This window comes from Pan troglodytes, chromosome 7, assembly GCF_028858775.2.
Source record: "Pan troglodytes isolate AG18354 chromosome 7, NHGRI_mPanTro3-v2.0_pri, whole genome shotgun sequence".
Taxonomy (NCBI): domain Eukaryota; kingdom Metazoa; phylum Chordata; class Mammalia; order Primates; family Hominidae; genus Pan; species Pan troglodytes.
In genome coordinates, this window is record NC_072405.2 from 47,551,415 (window position 1) to 47,575,494 (window position 24,080).

At 36.6% G+C, this 24,080-nt stretch overlaps 1 protein-coding gene and 1 pseudogene across 13 annotated transcripts in view; one reads left to right on the plus strand and one right to left on the minus strand.

Moving 5' to 3' along the window:
* The window catches only part of ADAM32 (ADAM metallopeptidase domain 32), a 189,546-nt gene that overhangs the window by 44,995 nt on the left and 120,471 nt on the right, over positions 1-24,080 (plus strand). For 8 of the 13 annotated variants that reach the window (XR_010159498.1, XR_010159500.1, XM_016959375.4 and 5 more), the window contains exons 4-10: positions 674-749; positions 3,336-3,412; positions 4,818-4,989; positions 14,311-14,379; positions 18,147-18,218; positions 18,413-18,579; positions 23,300-23,381. Coding sequence is in view for 10 of the 13 variants with exons in the window: in XM_016959375.4 (XP_016814864.2) it covers positions 674-749; positions 3,336-3,412; positions 4,818-4,989; positions 14,311-14,379; positions 18,147-18,218; positions 18,413-18,579; positions 23,300-23,381 (715 nt within the window). In the remaining 3 variants the exon portion in view is untranslated. The remainder of the gene's footprint in view (positions 1-673; positions 750-3,335; positions 3,413-4,817; positions 4,990-14,310; positions 14,380-18,146; positions 18,219-18,412; positions 18,580-23,299; positions 23,382-24,080) is intronic. The other 5 variants (XR_010159499.1, XM_016959380.4, XM_054656663.2 and 2 more) reach the window with 2 other exon arrangements.
* Positions 10,925-12,111, minus strand: LOC472928 (large ribosomal subunit protein uL3-like; annotated as a pseudogene).

Sequence of the window (24,080 nt, forward strand, 5' to 3'; positions counted from 1 at the left end):
GGCTGGAGTGCAGTGGTGTGATCTCGGCTCACTGCAACCTCTGCCTCTTGGGTTCAAGCAATTCTCCCGCCTCAGCCTCCTGAGAAGCTAGGATTATAGGCACCTGCCACCACACCCGACTAATTTTTGTATTTTTAGTAGAGATGGGGTTTCACCATGTTGGCCAGGCTGGTCTCAAACTCCTGACCTCAGGTGATCTGCCCACCTTGGCCTCCCAAAGTGTTGGGATTACAGGTGTGAGCCACCACGTCCAGCCTCTTTTACATTTTAGAATGCTCTTCTTTCAGTCTCTTCTTTTTTTCTTAAAAGGAGTCCATTAAGGTAGGAAAACTATTTTGAGTAAATGTATATTGCTTTAAGTAAACATTAAATATATGTCAAAAGAAAATACTACCTTTATATCAGGTTGACAGACGTTTTCTCTAAAGATTCAGATAGTAAATGTTTTAGACTTTGAAGGCCATATGTTCTTTGTCAAAACTAGTTAACCTCTCATCTTAGAGCATGAAAAGAGCCATGACAATATGTGGGTGAATGGATGTGGCTGTGTTTCAATAAACTTTATTTACAAAACAGAGGGTGGGTCAGATTTGGCTGAGAGTGTTAAGTTTACTGTGTTTTTATATGTTTCAAAAAGAATAATTAAAAAAATTTCCTCTTTTTTTATATTCAGATATTTTTTAGCAGATAATTTTATGATCTATTTGTACAATCAAGGATCCATGAATACTTATTCTTCAGATATTCAGGTAAGATTTAAATTCTGTGTTTTATAGTTTTTTAAAAAAATTTTTTACATTAAATAAATGCTTTATTATACAGAAGGCTCTCAAGATTCACAGGGGATATATTTAAAACATTTATTGATTAATGATCAGGGTTTCCTGAAGTTTTGGTAAAGACAAGTTAGATTGACTTAGCACCTTTCCCATTGCTGAGAACATAGTCACTATTTTTAAATTTAATTGATAGTTTGTTAAATAAAATATTTATTATTTATTTATATTTTGTTTGTAAGAATATAAATTAAATAACAAGAAAAGTGGACATGAATGTTATGAGACACAAATCACAGATCAAAAACTCTTTGTTTTTTTCTTAACTCTTCCTCATCTCATCCATTATTTATACATCCATAAATCCTATTGACCCTGCCCTTCAAACTAAGTGTCCAGCATCCACCTTCTTCCTCTGCCTTCATCCACTGAGACCACCCATTTCCAAGTAAACATCATCTCTAGTTTGGATCATTGCCATAACTTCCTGAATGATCTCCCTGCTTCCTCACCTGTCCATCCCTTCATTTTATTTATTTATCCCTTTATTTTATTCATTTATTTTTGTTTTTATTTATTTATTTTGCCCAGGCTAGAGTGCAATGGTGCGATCTTGGCTCACTGAAACCTCCACCTCCTGGGTTCAAGCAATTCTCCTGCCTCAGCCTCCCGAGTATTTGGGATTACAGGCATGCACCACCATGCCCACCTAATTTTCTATCTAAACCCTATCAAGAGATAGGGTTTCACCATGTTGGCCAGGCTTGTCTTGAACCCCTGACCTCAGGTGATCCGCCTGCCTTGGCCTCCCACAGTGCTAGGATTACAGGTGTGAGCCACCACACCCAGCCTCAGTCAGTTCTCAACATGGTGACCATATTGATCCTGTTAAGACATAGTCAGATTACCCTGCTTCTCTGCTCAGAACCCTGCATGAATGGCTTCCCACCACTTACAGAGTGAAAGCCAGAGTCACCTGGTTCCCTTTTACCTCTCTGACCTCATTTCCTGTTATTCTCTACCTCATTCACTTTGTTCCAGCATTGTTGTTCTTCAAATATAACAGCTATGTTCTCCTTTCAAAGACTTCATACTTTCTATTTCCTGGTATCCAAATGCTTGTTCTTTCCCAACAGACCCATATGTTTTTCATCCTCATTTCCTTCAGGTCTTTACTCAAAATCACCCTATTAGTCCTTGACTAACCCCTACTTTAAATTGGTCTCTTACTCTTAATACTCTATTTCCTTTACCTTTTTTTTTTTCCTTTTTCCCATGGCAGTTATCAATACATGATGTGTCATATATTCTATTTATTTACTTTATTTTCTGTCTCCCCAGTGCAATATAATCATCCCGAGGGCAGGGCTTTTGGTCTGTTTTATTTACTGATGTAACACCAGTGCCTAGAAAAGTGCCTAGCACATACTTGGATTATAATAAAAATTTGCTGAAATATTAAATTAGATATGTTGCTTCACTTACATTGGATGGGATCATCATTTTGCTTTATTGCTCCCTTTTCCTTCCCTTAGTTCCATCATAAAGCAGTGTGTTAATAAGAAATCTTAACTTTATTTATAATAAAATTTATAGCACCATTGAATATTGGAAATTATATAATTTTCACATCTGTGACAATGTTTGTGACTCTGTGTGTCTCTAGCTTGATTGTACTGTGCTCAGAGACCAACTCTATACAATTTAATTCCTTTGTAATCTATTGAGTCCTGCGTTATGGCCTGGAGTATGGTTTCTATTTTGTAGATGTTCCATGAGTGTTTAGAAAGCATATATTCTAAAGTTTTTAGGTATAGTATTTTGCATATGTTAACTAGGTCATACTAACCACGTTGTCCAAACCTTCTGTAGATTCTGAACACTTGATCTATCAGTCACTAAGAGAAATTAACTTTAAAAAACTTTTTTATAACTGTAGATTTTTAAATTTTTACTATTCTTTCAATTGTGACTTTATATATTTTGAAGCTGTGTTATTAAGTGAATGCCAATTTGGAATATTTGTGTCTTCCTGGCAAATTGAAATGCTTATCATTACCAAATGTCCCTGTTTATCTCTAGTAATGTTTCTGGCCTTAAAGTCCACATTTCCTCTCTTAGTGCAAATTCAGAATCATCATTTTGGTTTGTGTTGGCATCTAGCCCTTCAATCTTCCTGTGTCATTGCATTTTTATGACTCTTTTTTAGCATCATATTAATTGAGTTTTTAAAGAAATCCAGATTCATCATCTTTGTCTTTTAATTGAGGATCTAAATTTATGTACTGGAAGATATTTTTACCTAAAACATGAGACAACATTTTGGAAGCAGGGTGTAAAATAGTAATCTCAAGTCATAATCTATTATAAAGTGTAGTTAACATAGTGTAAGTGGCAATTATGGGGAGAATTTTTTTCCGAATTTCACTGTACTTGTACTGATATAAATCACGGAGCGTGTGAAAAATATTCAGAAGGTTCTATCCAGTATAGAAGTAGGAAATCACTAGAAAGTTTTGTTACTTCCTAAGTAACTACTTTACTTTTTTTCTTTCCTAGACTCAATGCTACTATCAAGGAAATATTGAAGGATATCCAGATTCCATGGTCACACTCAGCACGTGCTCTGGACTAAGGTTGTTTTCTATTGTTGATTACAGAACACCTTAGTTATGATATTTGGCTGCAGTGAATTTGTTCTCTTTGTATTAAGTGTGGGGCTGAAGGAGCTTTCCTATGTGGAGATTATTTAATGATATCCCCCTCTGAACATGTTTCCAATTCTCTTATTTCTCGTCACTTTCCTCAGTGACCAGAGACATTTCTAACCTTTCCAAAGGTTTAGATTTCCTAGTCTCCTTGCTCTATGTCTTACATTTCCTTAACCACAGAAAAGACAATTGAACATGTTTGACTACAAGTGTTGTAGGAGCTAAGTTTAGGACAGCTCAGTCACTGTCTTGGAAAACAGGGAAATTAATCACTGTAATGCTGTATACTTGCACACTTAGCAATTGATTAGGTAATTTCTGTTGCTTTTGTAACTATAAAAAAGTGAAATGGAGAGCTGGTTTTGTAGATTAGGGTAATCTTTTGTCTTCTCAGAGTCATCTCTAAGACAGGTTTCAGTCAAAATACTGGACTGAAAATGTATTTATGTTACCCACCATGTGTTTTAATGTTGGAGATATGAAGATAAAGAAGAGATGCTTTTTCTCAAGGAAATCATCTTCAGACTGAGGAGGCAAATTATATATAAACAAATAATTTTTAATACTCATAAAAATACTCATTTTTCTGATGATATTATTATCTTGAGCTCTTCAAGAATTACTGGGTTTCCTCCTTACGGCTTAGGGAGTTTTCCATTCTGTCAGGAAATTTTCCACCTTCATTTTGTAGTGTAGGGTGTTTGTTTTCACAAACAAATGTTCTTCTTCAGTGCTTCCTACATAGAACCCTGAAATTTGGATCTGAAATTTATATTTTAGGGAGTAGTGACTTGGACTGCTACCTGTATTCACAGAAAAATAGTGATACAAGTCATTTACTCTTTAAAATCTTGCTTTTAATTTCTTATTCAGACTATATAAGCAAAAGTAACAAATATTTCATAATTCTGCCAAATTGTATTTTTAAAAGTAAAGTTTCTTATTATATACATTTGTCATATATGCAGTATAATCATTTTTCAAAAGCATGGCAAGCCAGAGAGAAAGTCATCATGATTTCTGTTTACAATCGCTTTAATTGAGACGCTGACTTGGAAAACAATAGAATTACTCAATTACTGTTACGCTATATACTTGTGTACCTAGCAATTGATTAACTTCTGCTGCTCTTACAACTATACAAAAACGAAATAGAAAATGGGTTTTGTGGATTTGGGAAATCTTTTGTCTCTTCAGAGTCATCTCTAAGACAGAATTCAGAAAAAAATACTGGACTCAAAACGTTTTATTTTTTTCTTTTGGATTTTGTCAGAAATTCATTATATAGATTTGATTAAAAGCACTTAAAATTGTATTCATAATTTCACAGAGGAATACTGCAATTTGAAAATGTTTCTTATGGAATTGAGCCTCTGGAATCTGCAGTTGAATTTCAGCATGTTCTTTACAAATTAAAGAATGAAGACAATGATATTGCAATTTTTATTGACAGAAGCCTGAAAGAACAACCAATGGATGACAACATTTTTATAAGTGAAAAAGTGAGTTGTACATGTTTTATTACTACTTTTAAAGCAGTTATTACTTTCATTTAATTTATTTAAAAAATAAATTTATGAGCCCACTGTAGAATTGTAGCAAATATCCTTTCCTTGTGAACATCTTATCTTTTTTTTTTTTTCTCACTCTCTCACTCAGGTTGGAGTGCAGTGGATTGATCATGGCTTGCTGCAGCCTCTGTCTTCTGGGCTCAAGCAATCCTCCCACCTCAATCTCCTGAGTAGCTGGGACCACAGACATGCACCACCACACCAGACTAATTTTTTGTAGAGACAGAGTCTCTACAAAAAAGAGACAGACCATGCTGGTCTCAAACTCCTAGGTTCAAATGATCCACCTGCCTCAATCTCCCAAAATGTTGAGATTACAGGCATGAGCCACCGTGCCTGGCTGTTCATCTTTCTGTTACCTAACAATTTCCTTGAAACCGTACTTTTTATGATTCACTTTATTTTTGTTCTTATTTTGCTTGTTACATTCTTATTACTTTCCAAAAATTCCCTCTTGTATATGCAATATAAACTTTAAAAACTCAGTCCCTGCTTTTGCTCCTACATTCCTGGAAGTTACTCAATAAAGTCAATAATTTTAAAGGTTATATTCATGACCAACGAGTCAGCATTAATTAAATCATAGATATAATTAAAATGTCATAAACAGAATTGCTGGTTATGGTCATGTAAATTGTTCAGTGAACACACTATGTAACTGCATGTGTTGGTGCTTACACAAGCAATTGTGAAAGAGAAAATTTTTATACCAAGTAACATTGGCATAACTATGCATAGTTTATACAAGAGTATGTGGCAGTATTCATTGTTTCCAGTATATGCTCTCCCTGTTTTCTGTCAGTAAAGAAAAAAATACCAGGCCAGGCATGGTGGCTCACACCTGTAATCCCAGCACTTTGGGAGCCCAAGTTGGGTGGATCTCCTGAGGTCAGGAGTTCAAGAGCAGCCTTGCCAACATGGTGAAACCCCGTCTCCACTAAAAATACAAAAATTAATCAGGCATGGTGGCAGACACCTGTAATCCCAGCTACTCGGGAGCTGAGGCTGAAGAATTGCTTGAACCTGGGAGGTGGAGGTTGCAGTGAGCTGAGATAACTCCATCTCAAAAAAAAAAAAAAAGAAAGAAAAAAGAAAAAAACACCAAACCTCAGAATTTAGCTGGGCATATAAACAAAGACTATATTTCTCAACCTCCCTTACCTCTAGGTAGGGCCATGTGACAAAATTATGGCCAATGACGTGTGAGCAAGCATAATATGTGTTACTTCTGGCTTGAATATTAAAAGGAGGGGTTTTATCTTCTTTCCCTTTTCTGCTGGGTGGAGTGTGGACATACTGACATGTAATGGTCCACAAGGATGAGGCTGATGCTATACAGGTAGCAGAGAAACAAGGTAAAATGAGCCTTGCTTTTGAAGAATTTTCAGAATGGAACTACCATACCTCTTCACAAATTTATGTGAGAGAGAAATAGACTCTAAGTTTGCTTAATTCACTATTATTTTCTGTCTCTGTGTAGACGGCAATCCTATATCTTAAATAATACAGGGTCCAAATGAGAGTGCAGTGCCAGAGTTTTCAATGCTAGCAAATATATGTGTATAATTTCAAATAATGTTTGTGAACTAGATGCTGAATTTTTTTTTCTTGCCTTGTGAAAATTTCTAATTTACAATGACTGAGATGACCCAGTGTAGTGAACAATGTCAGTGCCCTGCCCAGAACCCCTCAGATTCCTTTCTAGTATATTTTTGTGGGGGTGATACAGGAGGGTGGGACACCATGTCTTTGTTTATGCCTTTGCTTTGAACATGTGCCACTTGTAACTCTTTTTTATGTGGGCTGACCTTCAGCCAACTGAAACTGCTTTGCCCAGATGGCAAGGTAAACATAAGTACTGGAGATTTACATTTCCCCAGGGTGGTCCTTAGCCAGCACCTCACCAGTGTGGGAAAGGGTGAGCTTGGTTTCTTGTTACAGGTCAGGACAACTCTGTAGCACAACTTACACACCAGATTTTCTCTGTGGGACTGTGTCTGAGAGCACACTCTTGTGTGGATTCCTCCTGATCCTAATCCTGCTTCTCCCACTCATTAGCTGGTCTCTCCTGGGAGAACTTTATTAGTAAATTATCTACATATAAATCCTGTCTCAGATTTGTCTTTGGGTTTCCTTTGAAAATCAGGAAGTTTTCACATACTTATTTTACAATGAAGTGATAATTACTACAATAAAGTTATTTGAGCACATATGTCAGCCAAATTGCATTTGTATGTATCATTTGGAAAGTGGCATGATCTGGAAAGCTGGGAAGCTCTGGATCCCCACAGATATCATCGTTTGTCTGGACAAGTGTTGGAGGAAAGAAAAACAGCCAAGTAAAAGACAAACAGAAAGTTCCTCATATATATATATATATGTAATTATACTTTAAGTTCTGGGGTACATGTGCAGAACGTGCAGGTTTGTTACATAGGTACACACGTGCCATGGTGGTTTGCTGCACCTATCAACCCGTCATCTACATTAGGTATTTCTCCTAGTGCTATCCCTCCCTTACCCCCCATCTCCCCGACAGGCCCCAGTGTGTGATGTTCCCCTCCCTGTGTCCATGTGTTCTCATTGTTCATCTCCCACTTATGAATGAGAACATGCGGTGTGTGGTTTTCTGTTCTTGTGTTAGTTTGCTGAGAATGATGGTTTCCAGCTTTATCCATGTCCCTGCAAAGGATATGAACTCATCCTTTTTTATGGCTGCATAGTATTCCATGGTGTATGTGTGCCACATTTTCTTTATCCAGTCTATCATTGATGGGCATTTGGGTTGGTTCCAAGTCTTTGCTATTGTGAACAGTGCAGCAATAAACATATGTGTGCATGTGTCTTTACAGTAGAATGATTTATAATCCTTTGGGTATATACCCAGGAATGGGATTGCTGGGTCAAATGGTATTTTTGGTTCTAGATCCTTGAGGAATTGCCACACTGTCTTTCACAATGGTTGAACTAATTTACACTCCCACCAACAGTGTAAAAGCATTCCTATTTCTCCACATCCTTTCTAGCATCTGTTGTTTCCTGACTTTTTAATGATTGCCATTCTAACTGGCATGAGATGGTATCTCATTGTGGTTTTGATTTGCATTTCTCTTAATGACCAGGGATGATGAGCTTTTTTTTTTTCATATGTTTGTTGGTTGCATAAATGTCTTCTTTTGAGAAGTGTCTGTTCACCCACTTTTTGATGGTTTTTTTTTTTCTCGTAAATTTGTTTAAGTTCTTTGTAGATTCTGGATATTAGTCCTTTGTCAGATGCGTAGATTGCAAAAATTTTCTCCCATTCTGATTATCTCAATAGATGCAGAAAAGGCCTTTGATAAAATTCAACACTCCTTCATGCTAAAAGCGCTCAATAAACTAGGTATTGATGGAACGTATCTCAAAATAATAAGAGCTATTTATGACAAACCCACAGGCAATATCATACTGAATGGGCAAAAACTGGAAGCATTCTCTTTGAAAACTGACACAAGACAAAGATGCCCTCTGGCATCACTCCTATTCAACATAGTATTGGAAATTCCAGCCAGGGCAATCAGACAAGAGAAAGAAATAAAGGATATTCAAATTGGAAGAGAGGAAATCAAATTGTCCTCATATGCTTTCTTAGTTACTGCATGTCATTGTAATTTATGGTAATCTGTGTCAAGAATTTCAATAGCCTGGATGGATGCATAGAGCAAAGTGGCAATAATGGTAGTAACAGAGGCAGTATAGCTCTACCTTTATGTGACAATAGCATGACATTGAGAGAGGCCAAACATGTGAGGCTTCCTGAACTGACAGACTCAAGATATAGTTGCTTATACCAGTAAAAGAGTCAATGGATGGATTAATTTCTGAAGTAGTAGGGTTTTCCTTGATGTGCGGAAGCAAGATGACACGATAAATATAAAGAGCAGTGTGGCAGTAGATTCAGGAAAAGAGATGTCTAAGCCATACAGAGCACCAGTTGTGGATCTCGACTCACTGCAACCTCTGCCTCCTGGGCTCAATAAAGACTTAATTTGACATTTGCTAATTGTTTTCTATATGTCTTATATCTTTTTTTGTCTCTATTTCTCTATTACTGCCTTCTTTTGTTTAGTGGATTTTTTTTCTAGTATGTCATTTTGATTCCCTTCTCATTTATTTTTCTTTATGTAATTTTGATTATTTTCTTAGTGGTTACTCTGGATATTACAATAACATCTTAAATTTATAACAATCATAGTTTGAATTAATACCAACTTAGCCTCTATAGTATACAAAACGCTGCTTCTATACATCTTTGTCTTCTTTATGTTTTTATTATCACAAATTATCTAATAACATTAAGCTATGTTAATGATAATACAATGTACAAGCTATTGTATAGTAATACAATAGCTTAATAATTATTGTTTGATACATTTTCTCTTAAATAATTTGGGGAAAAGTGAGGAATAACAAAACAAAAATATAATAATAGTATATTTTTTGTTTTGGAGGCAGGGTCTTACTCTGTCATCCAGGCTGGAGTGTGGTGCTGGTGCTGTGATCACAGCTTACTGCATCCTTTACCTCCTAAGCACAGGTGATCCTCCTGCCTCTGCCTCCCAATTAGCTGGGACCACAGGCATGTGCCACCATGCCCAGCTAATTTGTTTGTTTGTAGAGACTGGGTCTTCCTTTGTTGCCCAGGCTAGTCTCAAACTCCTGGACTCAAGCAGTCCTCCCATTTTGGCCTTCCAGAGTGCCAGGAGTATAAGTGTGAGCCACTGCACCCAGCTATAATAATATCTTCTATAGTTACCAATGTATTTACCTTTACTGTGTTTTTAATTTCTTTTATTGCTTCTTGTTACTGTTTTGTGTGCTTTCATTTTAAACTGAAGGACTACCTTTGGCATTTCTTGTAGGGCAGTGTATTAGTTTACTACAGCTGCCATAACAATTTACCATGGACTGGGTAGCTTAAACAAGGATATGTATTTTTTTCACAATTCTGGAGCCTGGAAGTTTGAGATCAAGGTGTTAACTAAGTTGTAGTTTCTTCTGAGGCCCCTCTGCTTGGCATATAAGTAACCACCTTCTCCCTGTATCTGCACAAGGTCTTCCTTCTGTGTTTGTGTTCCCATTTTCTCATATAAAGATACCAGTTACATTGCATCAGAGCCCATCCTAATGACCTAATTTTCAATCTAATTACCTCTTTAAAGGCCCTGTCTCCAAATACAGCCTCATTTTGTGACATACTGGGGTTAGATCTTTAACATATGAATTTTACTGGGATACCATTTGGCCTATCATAAGCAGGCAAGTCTACTAGCAATGAGCTTTTTCAGTTTTTATTTATCTGGGAATGTCTTAATTTCTCCTTCATTTTTGAAGGATAGTTTTGTCAGATATAGAATTCTTGTTTGACAGTTTTTTTCCCTCCAGCACTTTAAATGTCATCCCACTGCCTCTGGCCTCCCTGGTTTCTAATAAGAAATTAGATATTACTATTATTGAAGATCTCTCATTTGTGAGGAATTGCTTTTCTCTTGCTGTTTTCAAGGTTCTCTTTTTATCATTGACTTTGGACACTTTGATTATAATATGTTTTGGTGTGAATTCTTTTGAGTTTATTCTACTTGGAGTTTGTTAAGCTTCTTGGATGTGTAGATTCATATCTTTCATCAAACTGGGGAGGTTTTCACCCATTATTTTTCAAATTTTCTTTCTGCCCCTTTCTTCTCTCCTGCTAGGAACTCTTCTTATATATGAGCTTGATGGTGTCCCACAGGTCTCTTAGGCTCTGTTCATTTTTCTTCACTCTTTTTTTTTCAGTGTCAGACAACTTTAATTGAGATCCCATCAGCTGTACAATCTGTTCCTGGCATTAAGCTCCTTCTTCCTTTGCAATCTGGTCTTTCTTGAGTGGTCCCATGAATGCTTCTTCTCCATGGTTTGGAGGTAGCCATGGCCAAATTTAAAGGTAGTGTCAATGAACTTAAGGTCAGTCTTCTCCAGAGCCTGCTGCTTGGTCTGCATCAAGACTTGTGGAGGATGAGCGCTTGCTTCTTAGTTCCTACCACACAGCACTTCAGCATGACAAAGTCATTGGTCACTTCACCATAGTGGACAAAGCCACCCAGAGGGTTGATGCTCTTGTCAGGTTATAGTCAGTGGAGGCACTGATCAATTTGCCATCCTTGATGAAGTAGCCCTGACTGATATTATAGATCTTCTTGTTGATCTCAGTGCAGTGATGGTTTGTGTCTAGTACGTGCCACAGAGAAGGTCATATGGGCAGGATGCCATGCCCCAATATAGGCAACCTTGCACAGCCCTCAGTGGGTCTTGTAGGGCAGCTTCTTGGTATGCCAATGACTGGTGACCTCTTTGTAGCCTTTGCCCTTGGTCACCCGTTTGATGTCAATCATCTTGTCCTGCCCAAACACTTGTTTCACAGGTACCTGGTCCTCTAGCCTCTCCAGAGACCAGTCCAGTTTCTCAGTCACAGTGCCTCTGTTCACCTGGATCTCCATCAGGTGGGTCTTCTTCATACATAGAGGAAGCAGGTGCATCTGGGTGTAGATATTGATGTGGATGACTTGGCAGTACTTTTTCATGCTGTTGAAGTCCTTCTTCAGCTGCTTCTTGTCATCCTCACCCTGCAGTTTCTTGCAGTACTTGGTAAAAGCCTTCTACTTAGCTTTATGCCAGTTCCTATAGAAGTGCCTTTTGCACTCATTGCTAATGTGCTCAACAAAGATGGTCTTGGAAATTCAGAGGCCTTGAGGGGTTTCCATGTAGCCCAGGATGCCTACAACCACCATGGGCAGTGTCTCCACAATGGTCATAGCCTCTACCCCTTCCTTCTTGTTCACCTTGGGTCCTAGCCGGCCAGCTTCCCACACGATGTGTCATGCCAGCCTTGTATCCCAGGAAAGCTGTGAGGTGGACCAGTTTAGAAGGGTCATCACTGGGGAAGCTCTTCACCTTGCCATGATGCCTACTGCTGTGTTTCCAAGGCAGGAAGCCCGGGGACCCATGTCTTGGAGCAAAGGATTTCCTGCGAGACATCATGCCATCAAATCCTGCTTTATTCTTTTATTGTGCTCCTCAGATTGAATAATCTTGATTGATTTGTTTTGAAGTTTGCTGATTCCTTTTTTCTGCTTGCTCAACTATGTTATTGAATCCTAGTGAATTTTCATGTGTTTTACTTTTTAGCTCCACAATTTCCTTTTTATAATTTCTATATTTTTATGGATACTCTCTATTTGGTGAAGTATCATTCTTCTGGTTTCCTTTAGTTTTTTTTTACATAGTTTTTCATAGCTTTTTGAACATATTTTAAAACAATTAATTTACATTATTTGTCTAGTAAGTACAATGTCTGGGCTTCCAGAGGTACCATTTCTGTTTCTTTATTTTCTGAGAATGGGCCATACTGCTTTCTTGTTGTTGTTGAAATTTGAACATTTTGAATATTTTGATGTGGTAATGCTGGAAATCAGATTCTTCCTCACTCCCCAGCAAGGTGTGTTGTTACTGCTTGTTGTGGGTTGTAGTTGTTTGCTTGTTTACTGACTTTTCTAAAGTAAAGAAATATTTTGTGAACAATATTGTTTAGTAGTCACCAAGTGATTTGATAGAGATTTCTTTAAATTACTGGAGCCAAAAAAGAGAAAAGACTTCCTTGGTTTTTACAGATTGACTCTGGGTTTGGATATACATGCAACACTTATTCCAGATGTTGACAACTCACCCTTAGCCTTGACTCTTGCTTGTACAATGTCTGAAAGCCAGGCAGAGGAGAAAGCTTAGTGTCTTTTCAAGTCTATTCTGAGCAAATGTCCAGACTTGGACATGTGGGTGGCCCTCTAGATTTCCCAGTATATGCCTGAGGTTTTCAAAGCCTTCATTTCTCCACCCATTTCCTTCCTCAGCCTCTTTCTTCCTAGACTTTTTAGTGTGCCTGCTGCTTTTCTTGTCCGTTTTTCCTTGCTCCAGGTGGCTGTAGCCAGTGTATTTGCCTTGAAATGCTTTTTATAAACACTGCCTTGGAGTCCACTCCAACCCTGTGAAATTTCATGGTGGAGGAAACAATGGAAAGCTCTTGAGCAAAACCTTTAGGGAGCCACTGGACAGCTCAAAACACATAACCATAATTCTTTGAGAACAAATTTGGTATTTCTTCCTCTGGCACGGGAAAGCCACACCAGGAATATGGGCCTCTATCTTAATGGATGCCAATGAGCTGGATGTGTGAGATGGGATGGTAGGTGGGTCAGTTCAAGGACCACAATACTCCCTTATAGAAACCCAGCAGCTTTTTCCCCCCTCAAGCATTGTCCTGTTTTTTATTTTTATGTTTTTTTTCTGGGGCAATTGCGTGAATAGGCCATTTGCTCTTATCATCTGGCAGTCTGGCCAGATGTGTACAGGCAGGGATTCCAAGATCAGGAATGGCAGTATGAAAGGCGACTTAGGCTCAAGATTGGCAAAACAACACTTCTATTGCCTTTATTGGCTCAAACAAGTTACAAAGCCCAGCCCAGATTGAGGGAGAGGAAAAATGAACTCACCTCTTTATGAGAGGCACTGAAAAGTCATATTGCAAAGGACACAAATACAGAAAGGAGCGTGGTGGCTCACGCCTGTAATCCCAGCACTTTGGGAGGCCAAGGCGGGCGGATCGCGAGGTCAGGAGATGGAGACCATCCTGGCTAACACAGTGAAACTCCGCCTCTACTAAAAATACAAAAAAGTAGCCCGGCGTGGTGGCAGGCGCCTGTAGTCCCAGCTACTCCGGAGGCTGATGCGGGAGAATGGCGTGAACCCAGGAGGCGGAGCTTGCAGTGAACTGAGATCGCGCCACTGCACTCTAGCCTGGGCGACAGAGCGAGACTCCATCTCAAAAAAAAAAAAAAAAAAAAAAAAAAAAAAAAATTCCTCCACACACATATAGTTTTTAAAGCAAAAGTTTATTTCTGATATGCAGATGAAGTAGATGGAAATGCTAGGTGTTTTTTCTTAGTTCATAAATTGGAAGTTGTAGATATACTGAGATAGATGTTACAACTTCATGGGCAATCTTCTAACTACTTGAGTACATTGCCATAAAACTTAAAACTTTATTTATTGATTTTAACCAATTTGATAAAGCAAACACCTCTGCATATCTTGTAAGTGCTGTGGTATTAGCTTTAAAGAAGAGTTCAAGTAAAAAAATTATGAAATTTTTCATGTATTATATGCTGTTTTCCTTTTTTCTAGTCAGAACCAGCTGTTCCAGATTTATTTCCTCTTTATCTAGAAATGCATATTGTGGTGGACAAAACTTTGGTATGTGTTTTGCTTTTTCTTTGCTTTGAAATATTTGATCCAAATGTATGATTATGCCTAGCTAGCTAGACAGAAACTAAAAGATTCCAATGTTCTTACTCACATGTCATAGAGACAATAGTGGAAAAATGTGCAAACTGAGAAACTAAATAGTCAAAATGATACTAGTTTTATCAGAAATGTTTTATTTGAAATACTTACACAACAGTACTGCGGAACAAAATGTATTTTTTTCCCTGGCACTTCACATTTCTAGAGTCCCTCTCAATCCATACTACCATTTAATGGTGATTTTGGTAGAAGTGAAATTCTATTTTAGGGACGTTTGAAGAGCAGAATGTAGTCTAGGGAACATTCCACCCTAGAATATTTATTGGAACAAAAGTGATGATAGTATAACTATCTACTAGAATGACTTTCACTAATGTGTCAAGAAGTTTTTTAGCAGTTTTTGGTGGGGCACCCATTCTAGTCCATTGTTTACCTGATGAAAAGAGTACCTCGAGATTCCTAATTTCCATAAACAGTCTGAGGCCTCTGAATTTCAGAACCTTGGGGTGACAACTTAGTTTGCAGTCAACTAGGTATGTCTTTATTTCTTTTAATAGTTGAAAGATTTCAGAAAATAGAGATTAAAAATATACTTTCTAGGTTTTATTCTGATGATAAGCCTTTATTTGTGTATACCTATGGAATACCACAGCAGGTATGACTAATACTCATTACCAATTCTATTCCTAGGGTTTAGAGCTTGTCAGGAAGCCAGAGTTAAGGTCAGGGACCAGGATTTGGAGAAAGAGATGAAAATAACTTGATTTATTAGAGTACAGGGAAAAGGGAATATTTAAGAGAACATTGAGACATTGAGATAGCCGAGAGAAAATTGAAGTATTTCTGATAAATATGACTAAGTTTCCAGGGAATATTTTGGATTTTGAAACTCCTTTTGTTTTTGGATTATGTTATATATCTTGAGAGTAGTTTCAAAAGCTTCTCCAAATTGCCAGGTTTTCTTTTTTATTTTATTTTATATATATATATTTATTATACTTTAAGTTCTAGGGTACATGTGCACAACGTGCAGGTTTGTCACATATGTATACATGTGCCATGTTGGTGTGCTGCACCCATTAACTCGTCATTTACATTAGGTATATCTCCTAATGCTATCCCTCCCCCCTCCCCCCACCCCACAACAGGCCCTGGTGTGTGATGTTCCTCTTCCTGTGTCCTAGTTTTCTCGTTGTTCAATTTCCACCTATGAGTGAGAACATGCAGTGTTTGGTTTTTTGTCCTTGTGATAGTTTGCTGAGAATGATGGTTTCCAGCTTCATTCATGTCCCTACAAAGGACATGAACTCATCATTTTTTATGGCTGCATAGTATTCCATGGTGTCTATGTGCCACATATTCTTGATCCAGACTATCATTGTTGGACATTTGGGTTGGTTCCAAGTCTTTGCTATTGTGAATAGTGCTGCAATAAACATACGTGTGCATGTGTCTTTATAGCAGCATGATTTATATTCCTTTGGGTATATACCCAGTAATGGGATGGCTGGGTCAAATGGTATTTCTAGTTCTTTTACACTGTTGTGGGACTGTGAACTAGTTCAACCATTGTGGAAGACAGTGCGGTGATTCCAAATTGCCAGGTTTTCAAGTCATATAATGTTGATTAAACATTTCTTCTTTATGTTCTTATACATTTTTACATATTCTTTAGTAAAAAAAACCCTTGGTCAGGTGTGGTGCATGCCTGTAATCCCAGTACTTTGGGAAGCTGAGGTGGGTGGATCACCTGAGGTCAGGAGTTCCAGACCAGCCTGGCCAACATTGTGAAACCTTGTCTCTACTAAAAACACAAAAATTAGCCAGGCGTGGTGGTGGACACCTGTAGTCCCAGCTACTTAGGAGACTGAGGCAGGAGAACTGCTTGAACAAGGGAGGTGGAGGGTGCAGTGAGCCGAGATCGCACCACTGGCCTCCAGCCTAGGCAACAGAGGAAGACTCCATCTCAAAAACAAACAAACAATCATAGTATTCATATTTTCTTCAATGACTTTATAATTTGTAAATCCGTAATTATGGCATAGTGAATTCATTGCCATGATTGTAGAAAGCATATGGTTCTATATATACACAGTTTAATAATGGAGAAAGACATGGAAACACAACTGTAAGTTGTTATACTATAAGAGCATCCAAGTGGGTGTTTTAAAATGTAGGTTTTATTATTACTCAGGTATATTGAAGCCAACAGATCAGTAGATGGTTGCTATTGAAAAGACAGGCTGTTACTCAGTTTCCAATGGTAGGGGGCACTCTCCATCATTCAGGGCCCACAAAGGGAAGGAGGGAAGATGTCATTGAAATATTTTAAATAGGGGAGTGACATATTTCTATTTTACCTTAGAATAATCATTTTGGTAATAGTGTAGGGACCAGATTGCTGGTGGGAAAATTGGGGAAGGAGGAATCATTTAAGAGACTGTTCTAGTAATCAGGGTGAAAACTTATAAATTAGTGGCATCAAGAATAAAAATAAAGGAACAACTTTAAAAGTTACTGATTGGGTTGAATTAGAAGAACTTGATTTGATTGATTTATTCATTTACTTAACAAATTCATTGAGCATCATCTAGATAACAGTTGCTGTTCTAGCCATTGGGGATATAGCAGTGAATAAAACAGAACAATTTCCGCTCTCATGGAGCATGTAGTGTAATAAATGTAGGATGTGTTAGATAATAATACCATTCACTAAAGTAGTGAAAATATAAGTAGGAAGAGATTTTTGAAGGAAGACGATGAGTTTAGTTTTGAATATATTTATTTTAGTTTTGGATATGAGTTTACTTTGGGATAATTTGAGGATCCTGTGGAACATCCAAGGTGATGTACTATAGAGAGTTTGTCTATGGATATATACAGTTTGACATAGTTGCAATCCAGTTTTTCGGATTTCAAGAGCGATGTATATGTATGTATACATACACACACACTCATTTGTGTGTGTGCATTTATGTACAGTTTTATGCAATGGTATTACATAGGTAGCCTTCCATAACCATTGCCACAATTGAGACACTCAACAGTACCATCACCACAGCACTCTCCTGTGTGATCCCATTAGAGCCACACTGATCCCCTGCCCGCTTCTGAGCCTTTGGTGTCCACTAAGCCGTTCTCCTTCTTTGTGATTTCACACACATTGCATAAAGTTATCAAGCAGTCTGTATCCTTTTGAGATTATGTTTTTATGCTGAGCATAATTTTCTTGGGATTTATCCAGGCAGTTCCATATATCAACATTTGTTTCTTTTTATTGCTGAGTTTATGGTAGGAATGTACTACAGTTTATTTAACCATTTAACCATTGAAGGATATATGAGTTATTTCTAGTTTTTAGCTATTATGAGTAAAGATGTTATGGACATTCATGTACAAGTATTTGCGTGAGGATCAGTTTTTTGAGATAAATGCTCAGAAGTGAGATTGCTGGGCCATATAGTAAATCCAGTCTTTGTTTTGATTTCAAAGAAGTTGAAGTTACCAAATTATTTTCCAGAGTGGCTGTACCATTTTACATTCCCATCAGCAATGCACGAGGGATCCAGTTTATATTCAGTTTTTACTTATTAATGTTTTATTTTGAACTGTTGAAACCCAAAGCAGCCTTACACCTCTGACAGTAGATGGAAAAGAATCTTAAAAATACTACGTAATAATTTGTACTTAAATATAAAATTAATTCTGTTTTTCAGTTTGATTACTGGGGCTCTGATAGCATGATAGTAACAAATAAAGTCATCGAAATTGTTGGCCTTGCAAATTCAGTAAGTGTTTTCCTTTTCATATTAAAATAATTGTTGTTTTGAAATGATAATTTGCCTAAACTTGATGCGGTATTCCTGGATAATTAACCCACCCATATAAACTGAGTGTGGGATTGTAAAAACTTTGAATTTCTGGGTTTTTATAAAATAACATAAATATTAATTATGCATGTATTTATCTCTTCTGTTTTTAGATGTTCACCCAATTTAAAGTTACTATTGTGCTGTCATCATTGGAGTTATGGTCAGATGAAAATAAGATTTCTACAGTTGGTGAGGCAGATGAATTATTGCAAAAATTTTTAGAATGGAAACAATCTTATCTTAACCTAAGGCCTCATGATATTGCATATCTACTAATGTAAGAATAATGTTTCATTATTCCTAGAAAGAAAACAAAGACCTGTGATAATTATGTGGCTTAATGTAAGGAATTATTATTCATTTCTGAATATCCATGCTTTGATTATTTAGTATGTGCTTTATTCAGGCTTTATGCTCAATTTCTAGTTGTCAGGCAATAAAAAACATTACTAACATTTATTTCTATGCTAATAAAGCTTTTATAAATGAAGACATTGAGAGTTTCAAGAGGTTAAGCCATCTCAGGACTCTTGGATCTGGTGGTACTACTAGGTTTGAACCCACACTTCATAACTCTAGAGCCAAAACTCTTAACCACTACTTAAAGAGATGGGATTTATCTTGAGAGGTTTACATTCTTAAATAAGCTTTGACCAAAGACTTGGTAAATGTGGCTACAAAGACTTTACCCTAATGAATTTTCTGAGTAATTTTAAAATGTTAGTTTTCTAATTATAAATTATAGCTATATATTTATAATTGTATTCATATTAAATTTATTAGCAATAATTAGCAAGTGTCTTTCAATGAAATTATACATGTCTATATATGTATTTAAGTTTGGTATGTCAGTGTTTTCTTTTGCTTGTGTGAGACTAATCTTTCCCTCACATCTCTGCCAGCCATAAATGTTACTGCTCTTTTAATTTTTGGTAGTCTGATGGATATAACTTAATATCATTGTCATTTTAATTTGCTTTTTTTCTGATGACTGCTGGATTTGAGCATCTTTTCAAATGCTTGCTGATCATTTGTATCTGTCCTTCTGTAATTACCTTTTCTTGTCATTTGACTACTTCCCTATAATTTGTAAGGGTTTTTAAAAAATAATTTCATTATCTTTTATATTTATATTTTTTCCCCATAAGTTATTGGGGTACAGGTGATATTTGGTTACATGAGTAAGTTCTTTAGTGGTGATTTATGAGATTTTGGTGCACCCATCACCTGAGCAGTATACACTGAACCCTATTTGTAGTCTTTTATCCCTCACCCCACCTCCCACTCTTCCCACCAGTCCCCACAGTCCATTGTATCATTCTTATGCGTTTGCCTCATAGCTTAGCTCCCACATATTGGTGAGAACATACGATGTTTGGTTTTCCATTCTTGAGTTACTTCACTTAGAATAATAGTCTCCAATCTCATCCAGGTTGCTGCAAATGCAGTCAATTCATTCCTTTTTATGGCTGAGTAGTATTCCATCACATTGCCACAGTTTTTTTATCCACTGGTTGATTGATGGGCATTTGGGTTGGTTCCATGATTTTGCAATTGTGAATTGTGCTGCTATAAACATGCGTGTGTAAGTATCTTTTTCCATTAATGACTTCTTTTCCTCTGGGTAGATACCCAGTAGTGGGATTGCTGGATCAAATGGTAGTTCTGCTTTTAGATCTTTAAGGAATCTTCACACTGTTTTCCATAGTGGCTGTACTAGTTTACATTCCCACCAGCAGTGTAGAAATGTTCCATGATCACTGCATACACACCAACATCTACTGTTTTTTGATTTTTTGATTATGGCCTTTATTGGAGGAGTAAGGTGGTTTTACATTGTGGTTTTGATTTGCATTTCCCTGCTCATTAGTGTTGAGCATTTTTTTCATATGTTTGTTGGCCATTTGTATATCTTCTTTTGAGAATTGTCTATTCATGTCCTTAGCCCACTTTTTGATGGGATTGTTTGTTTTTTTCTTACTGATTTGTTTGAGTTCATTGTAGGTTCTGGATATTAGTCCTTTGTCAGATGTATAGATTGTGAAGATTTTCTCTCACTCTGTGGGTTGTCTGTTTACTGTGCTGACTGTTCCTTTTGCTGTGTGAAAGCTCTTTAGTTTAATTAAGTCCCAACTATTTATCTTTGTTTTTATTGCATTTGCTTTTGAGGTCTTTGTCGTGAAATTCTTGCCTAAGCCAATGTCTGGAAGGGGTTTTCCAATGTTATCTTCTAGAATTTTTATAGTTTCAGATCTTAGTTTAAGTCCTTAGGTTAAATCCATCTTGAGTTGATTTTTGTTTAAGGTGAGAGATGAGGATCCAGTTTCATCTCCTACATGTGGCTTGGGAATTATCCCAGCACCATTTGTTGAATAGGTTGTCCTCTCCCCACTTTATGTTTTTGTTTGCTTTGCTGAAGATCAGTTGGCTATAAGTATTTGGGTTTATTTCTGGGTTCTCTATTCTGTTCCATTGATCTACATGCCTATTTTTATACCAGTATCATGCTGTTTTGGTGACTATGGCCTTACAGTATAGTTTCAAATCAGTTAGTGTGATGGCTCCAGATTTGTTCTTTTTGCTTAGTCTTGCTTTGGCTGTGCGGGCTGTTTTTAGGTTCCATATGAATTTTAGAATTTTTTTTCTAATTCTGTGAAGAATGATGGTGGTATTTTGATGGGGATTGAATTGAATTTTTAGACTGCTTTTGGCAGTATGATCATTTTCACAATATTGATTCTATCCATCCATGAGCATGGGATGTGTTTCAATTTGTTTGTGTCATCTATGATTTCTTTCGGCATTGTTTTGTAGTTTTCCTTGTAGAGGTCTTTCTACTCCTTGGTTAAGTATATTCCTAAGTATTTTATTTTTTTGCAGCTATTGTGAAAGGGGTTGAGTTCTTGATTTGATTCTCTGCTTGATCACTGTTGGTGTTATAGAAGAACTACTGATTTGTGTACATTAATCTTGTATCTGGAAACTTTGCTGAATTCTTTTATTAGATCTAGGAGCTTTCTGGAGGAGTCTTTAGAATTTTCAAGGTAAATGATCGTATCATCACCAAACGTGACAGTTTGACTTCCTCTTTACCGATTTGGATGCCTGTAAGGGCTTTTTGAATGCTTAGATACTAACATTGTTTATCTTTATGACAAATACTTTTTCCATATCTATAATTTTTCTATAAACTTTTTTTTCTCTGCTACATTGCGGCAGACCTTGCTGGACTGAACAAAGGAGGATGAATGCAGGAATAAAGACAAAGAGAAAAGAATATATTTGCAAGAAGGGGTCAGGGGGCTCCTTGATTTAGTGAACAGGGGCCCTGAACTTCTAGAGCCCTTCGTATTTATTGAGTAAAGGAGATAGGGAGAAGGGGGTGGTTGTGGTCAGCCGCTTGACTTAGTGCAGGCCTGCATGACTGCATTCTTTGAACAGTAGGCTCCAGATGTTCCAGTAGATACCCTCAAGGAGCATGGCACCAGGGAGTGACTGCCCTCAGCATACCTTCTGGTGGCAGGCACAGATGTGAATTTGCCCACATTATGCATTCATGATAAACAGTTTGCTGTTTAATCATATAGCTTCCAGGGGAATGCTGAGTTGGTCATGACCCTCAGGCTTTCGGCTCCCAACACTACATGAAAACTTTTACATTTCATATGGCCAAATTTGTTAATATTTTCTTCTTACTTTTTGGTTTCCTGTATAGTGTAGAAGGTCTCTTCCACCCCCAACTTTTAGTCTGCTAGAGTTTTCTTTAGGATTAATATTATTACCTTTTATAGAGTATGGAATTCATAGTTAGAACTGGAGCTGAACCTTTGAAGGAGGGAAAGGAAACAAACACTGACAAAGCAAGGTGGTAGATCTTGACAACTGATTTGATGTGGAGTGGGCACGTCAAAAGGTGTCAGTATGAGGTAAAAAATATATTACTGAGCTTGTCAGGGGTATGCGTAGAATTTTAGGGGAAGTCTAAGTTGTAAAAAAAGGGCTTATTAAAGTATCTGTGGGAGGGAGAAACAGAGTAAACAATACTTAGATGTTGGAACATAAAACCAATGTTGGGCATTAGGAACAAATACTTGGAAACAAATGCTGGAAGGGTTAGGTATAAACAATATCAGAGAGACAGAATAAAAGTAGTGGAGAGGCAGTGCGATTGTGAAGTGAAGTGCAATTGAGACAGAAGGGGCATTTCAAATTGAGAATTGAATTCCAAGCTTCTTAAGCTTCTTTACTCACATCCTGGCTTATTCATTTTGGTGGGGGGTCTAAATAAGGCAGTAAATGCTTGGAGCATCTATACCTTAGTAGTTGAGAATATGGCTCGGATTCAGACTGCCTAAGTTCAGATCCTTCAGTAGGACGTATTAATCATGCTACCTTGAGAGAGTTACTTATACTTCCCATCTGATACTTGATTTGCTCAATGGGGACAAAAATAATATCTACTTCACTAGTTTGTTTTGAGTGTTAAATGGATTAGTTAATGTAAAGTTCTGAGAATAGTGCTATTATTATATGACAGTTTAAATGGCTTCTTACTCAAGGCTGAAATAATAATGTTTGGGTATGAAACAATAAAGCACTCCTATTGGAAACTGTTGAACTTTACTACCTGGGAGCAACATATTTTAATCTATACATAGAAACGATTTGTCTCTGTCACTCAACAAAGTATTTTTTATCAGAATATTGGAGCAAAGCCTTTGGCAAACATAGCCAGATGTGATGAGAACACTAAAGGCATTAAAAACTTTGATCCGTTGGATATGTTTCAGATATCAAGAGTGTTTAATCTAATTAATACTAATATTTCATATTAAATAATATTCCAAATTTGAAACAATTGAGGACATATGGAAAGATCATACCTCAATTTGCTTCAGATTTGGATTTTATGAACTGCAGACTTAAATTATTAGCAGGAATTCTCATTTTTAAATTGTCTGTTAAAATCAATTATAAATGTAAATTTATTTATTTAGTTATACGGATTATCCTCGTTATTTGGGAGCAGTGTTTCCTGGAACAATGTGTATTACTCGTTATTCTGCAGGAGTTGCATTGGTATGTAACTATTTAATCTTATTTTTTAAATTAACACGTTTAAAAATTATTTGACATGATAGTATATATTTTGTACAATTTATGTGCATGTTTACATTTACAGATTGCATTTTTTTCCATTACTGTTAAAATTTTTAAGTGTGTAGAAGGAAGAATATTTTGTAGATCAATATCTTGTTGCAATTAATTATGTTTGGGAGTTGGAATAAAAATATCATAAATACGCATGCTGTTCTTGATATACAGAATAATGCATTGTGAAAAATTATCTGCAGTAAAATTTCTATAACCCAAAATAGATTTTTGCTTGCAGACATAAAATTGGAGAAATATTCTTATAGATAAAGTAGATTCAAAATCAAAACAAAAACCAGATTAAGGATTCCTTAAGATGTTTCAGAACTCTGAAAGACAGTAAAATAAACTTTTATGTGTATTTTAAGCATTTATAATACGGATAAATGTGATTTTATATATATAATGGGTAAAAATAAATGCATTATTGAAAAGTTGATGCATCTCTTTGTGCCATTTTCTCACCCTACTCATTTTTAAAAAAACAAGTTTAAGTACTATTTTTTTAACTTACAAAGTAATTTATGTTAATGATGTCAAATTTGTTAAGTATATATATAGGAACATATAAGAAAATTCATATAATTTTGCATTTTGCCACCAGGTGGAGATAACCACTATTAA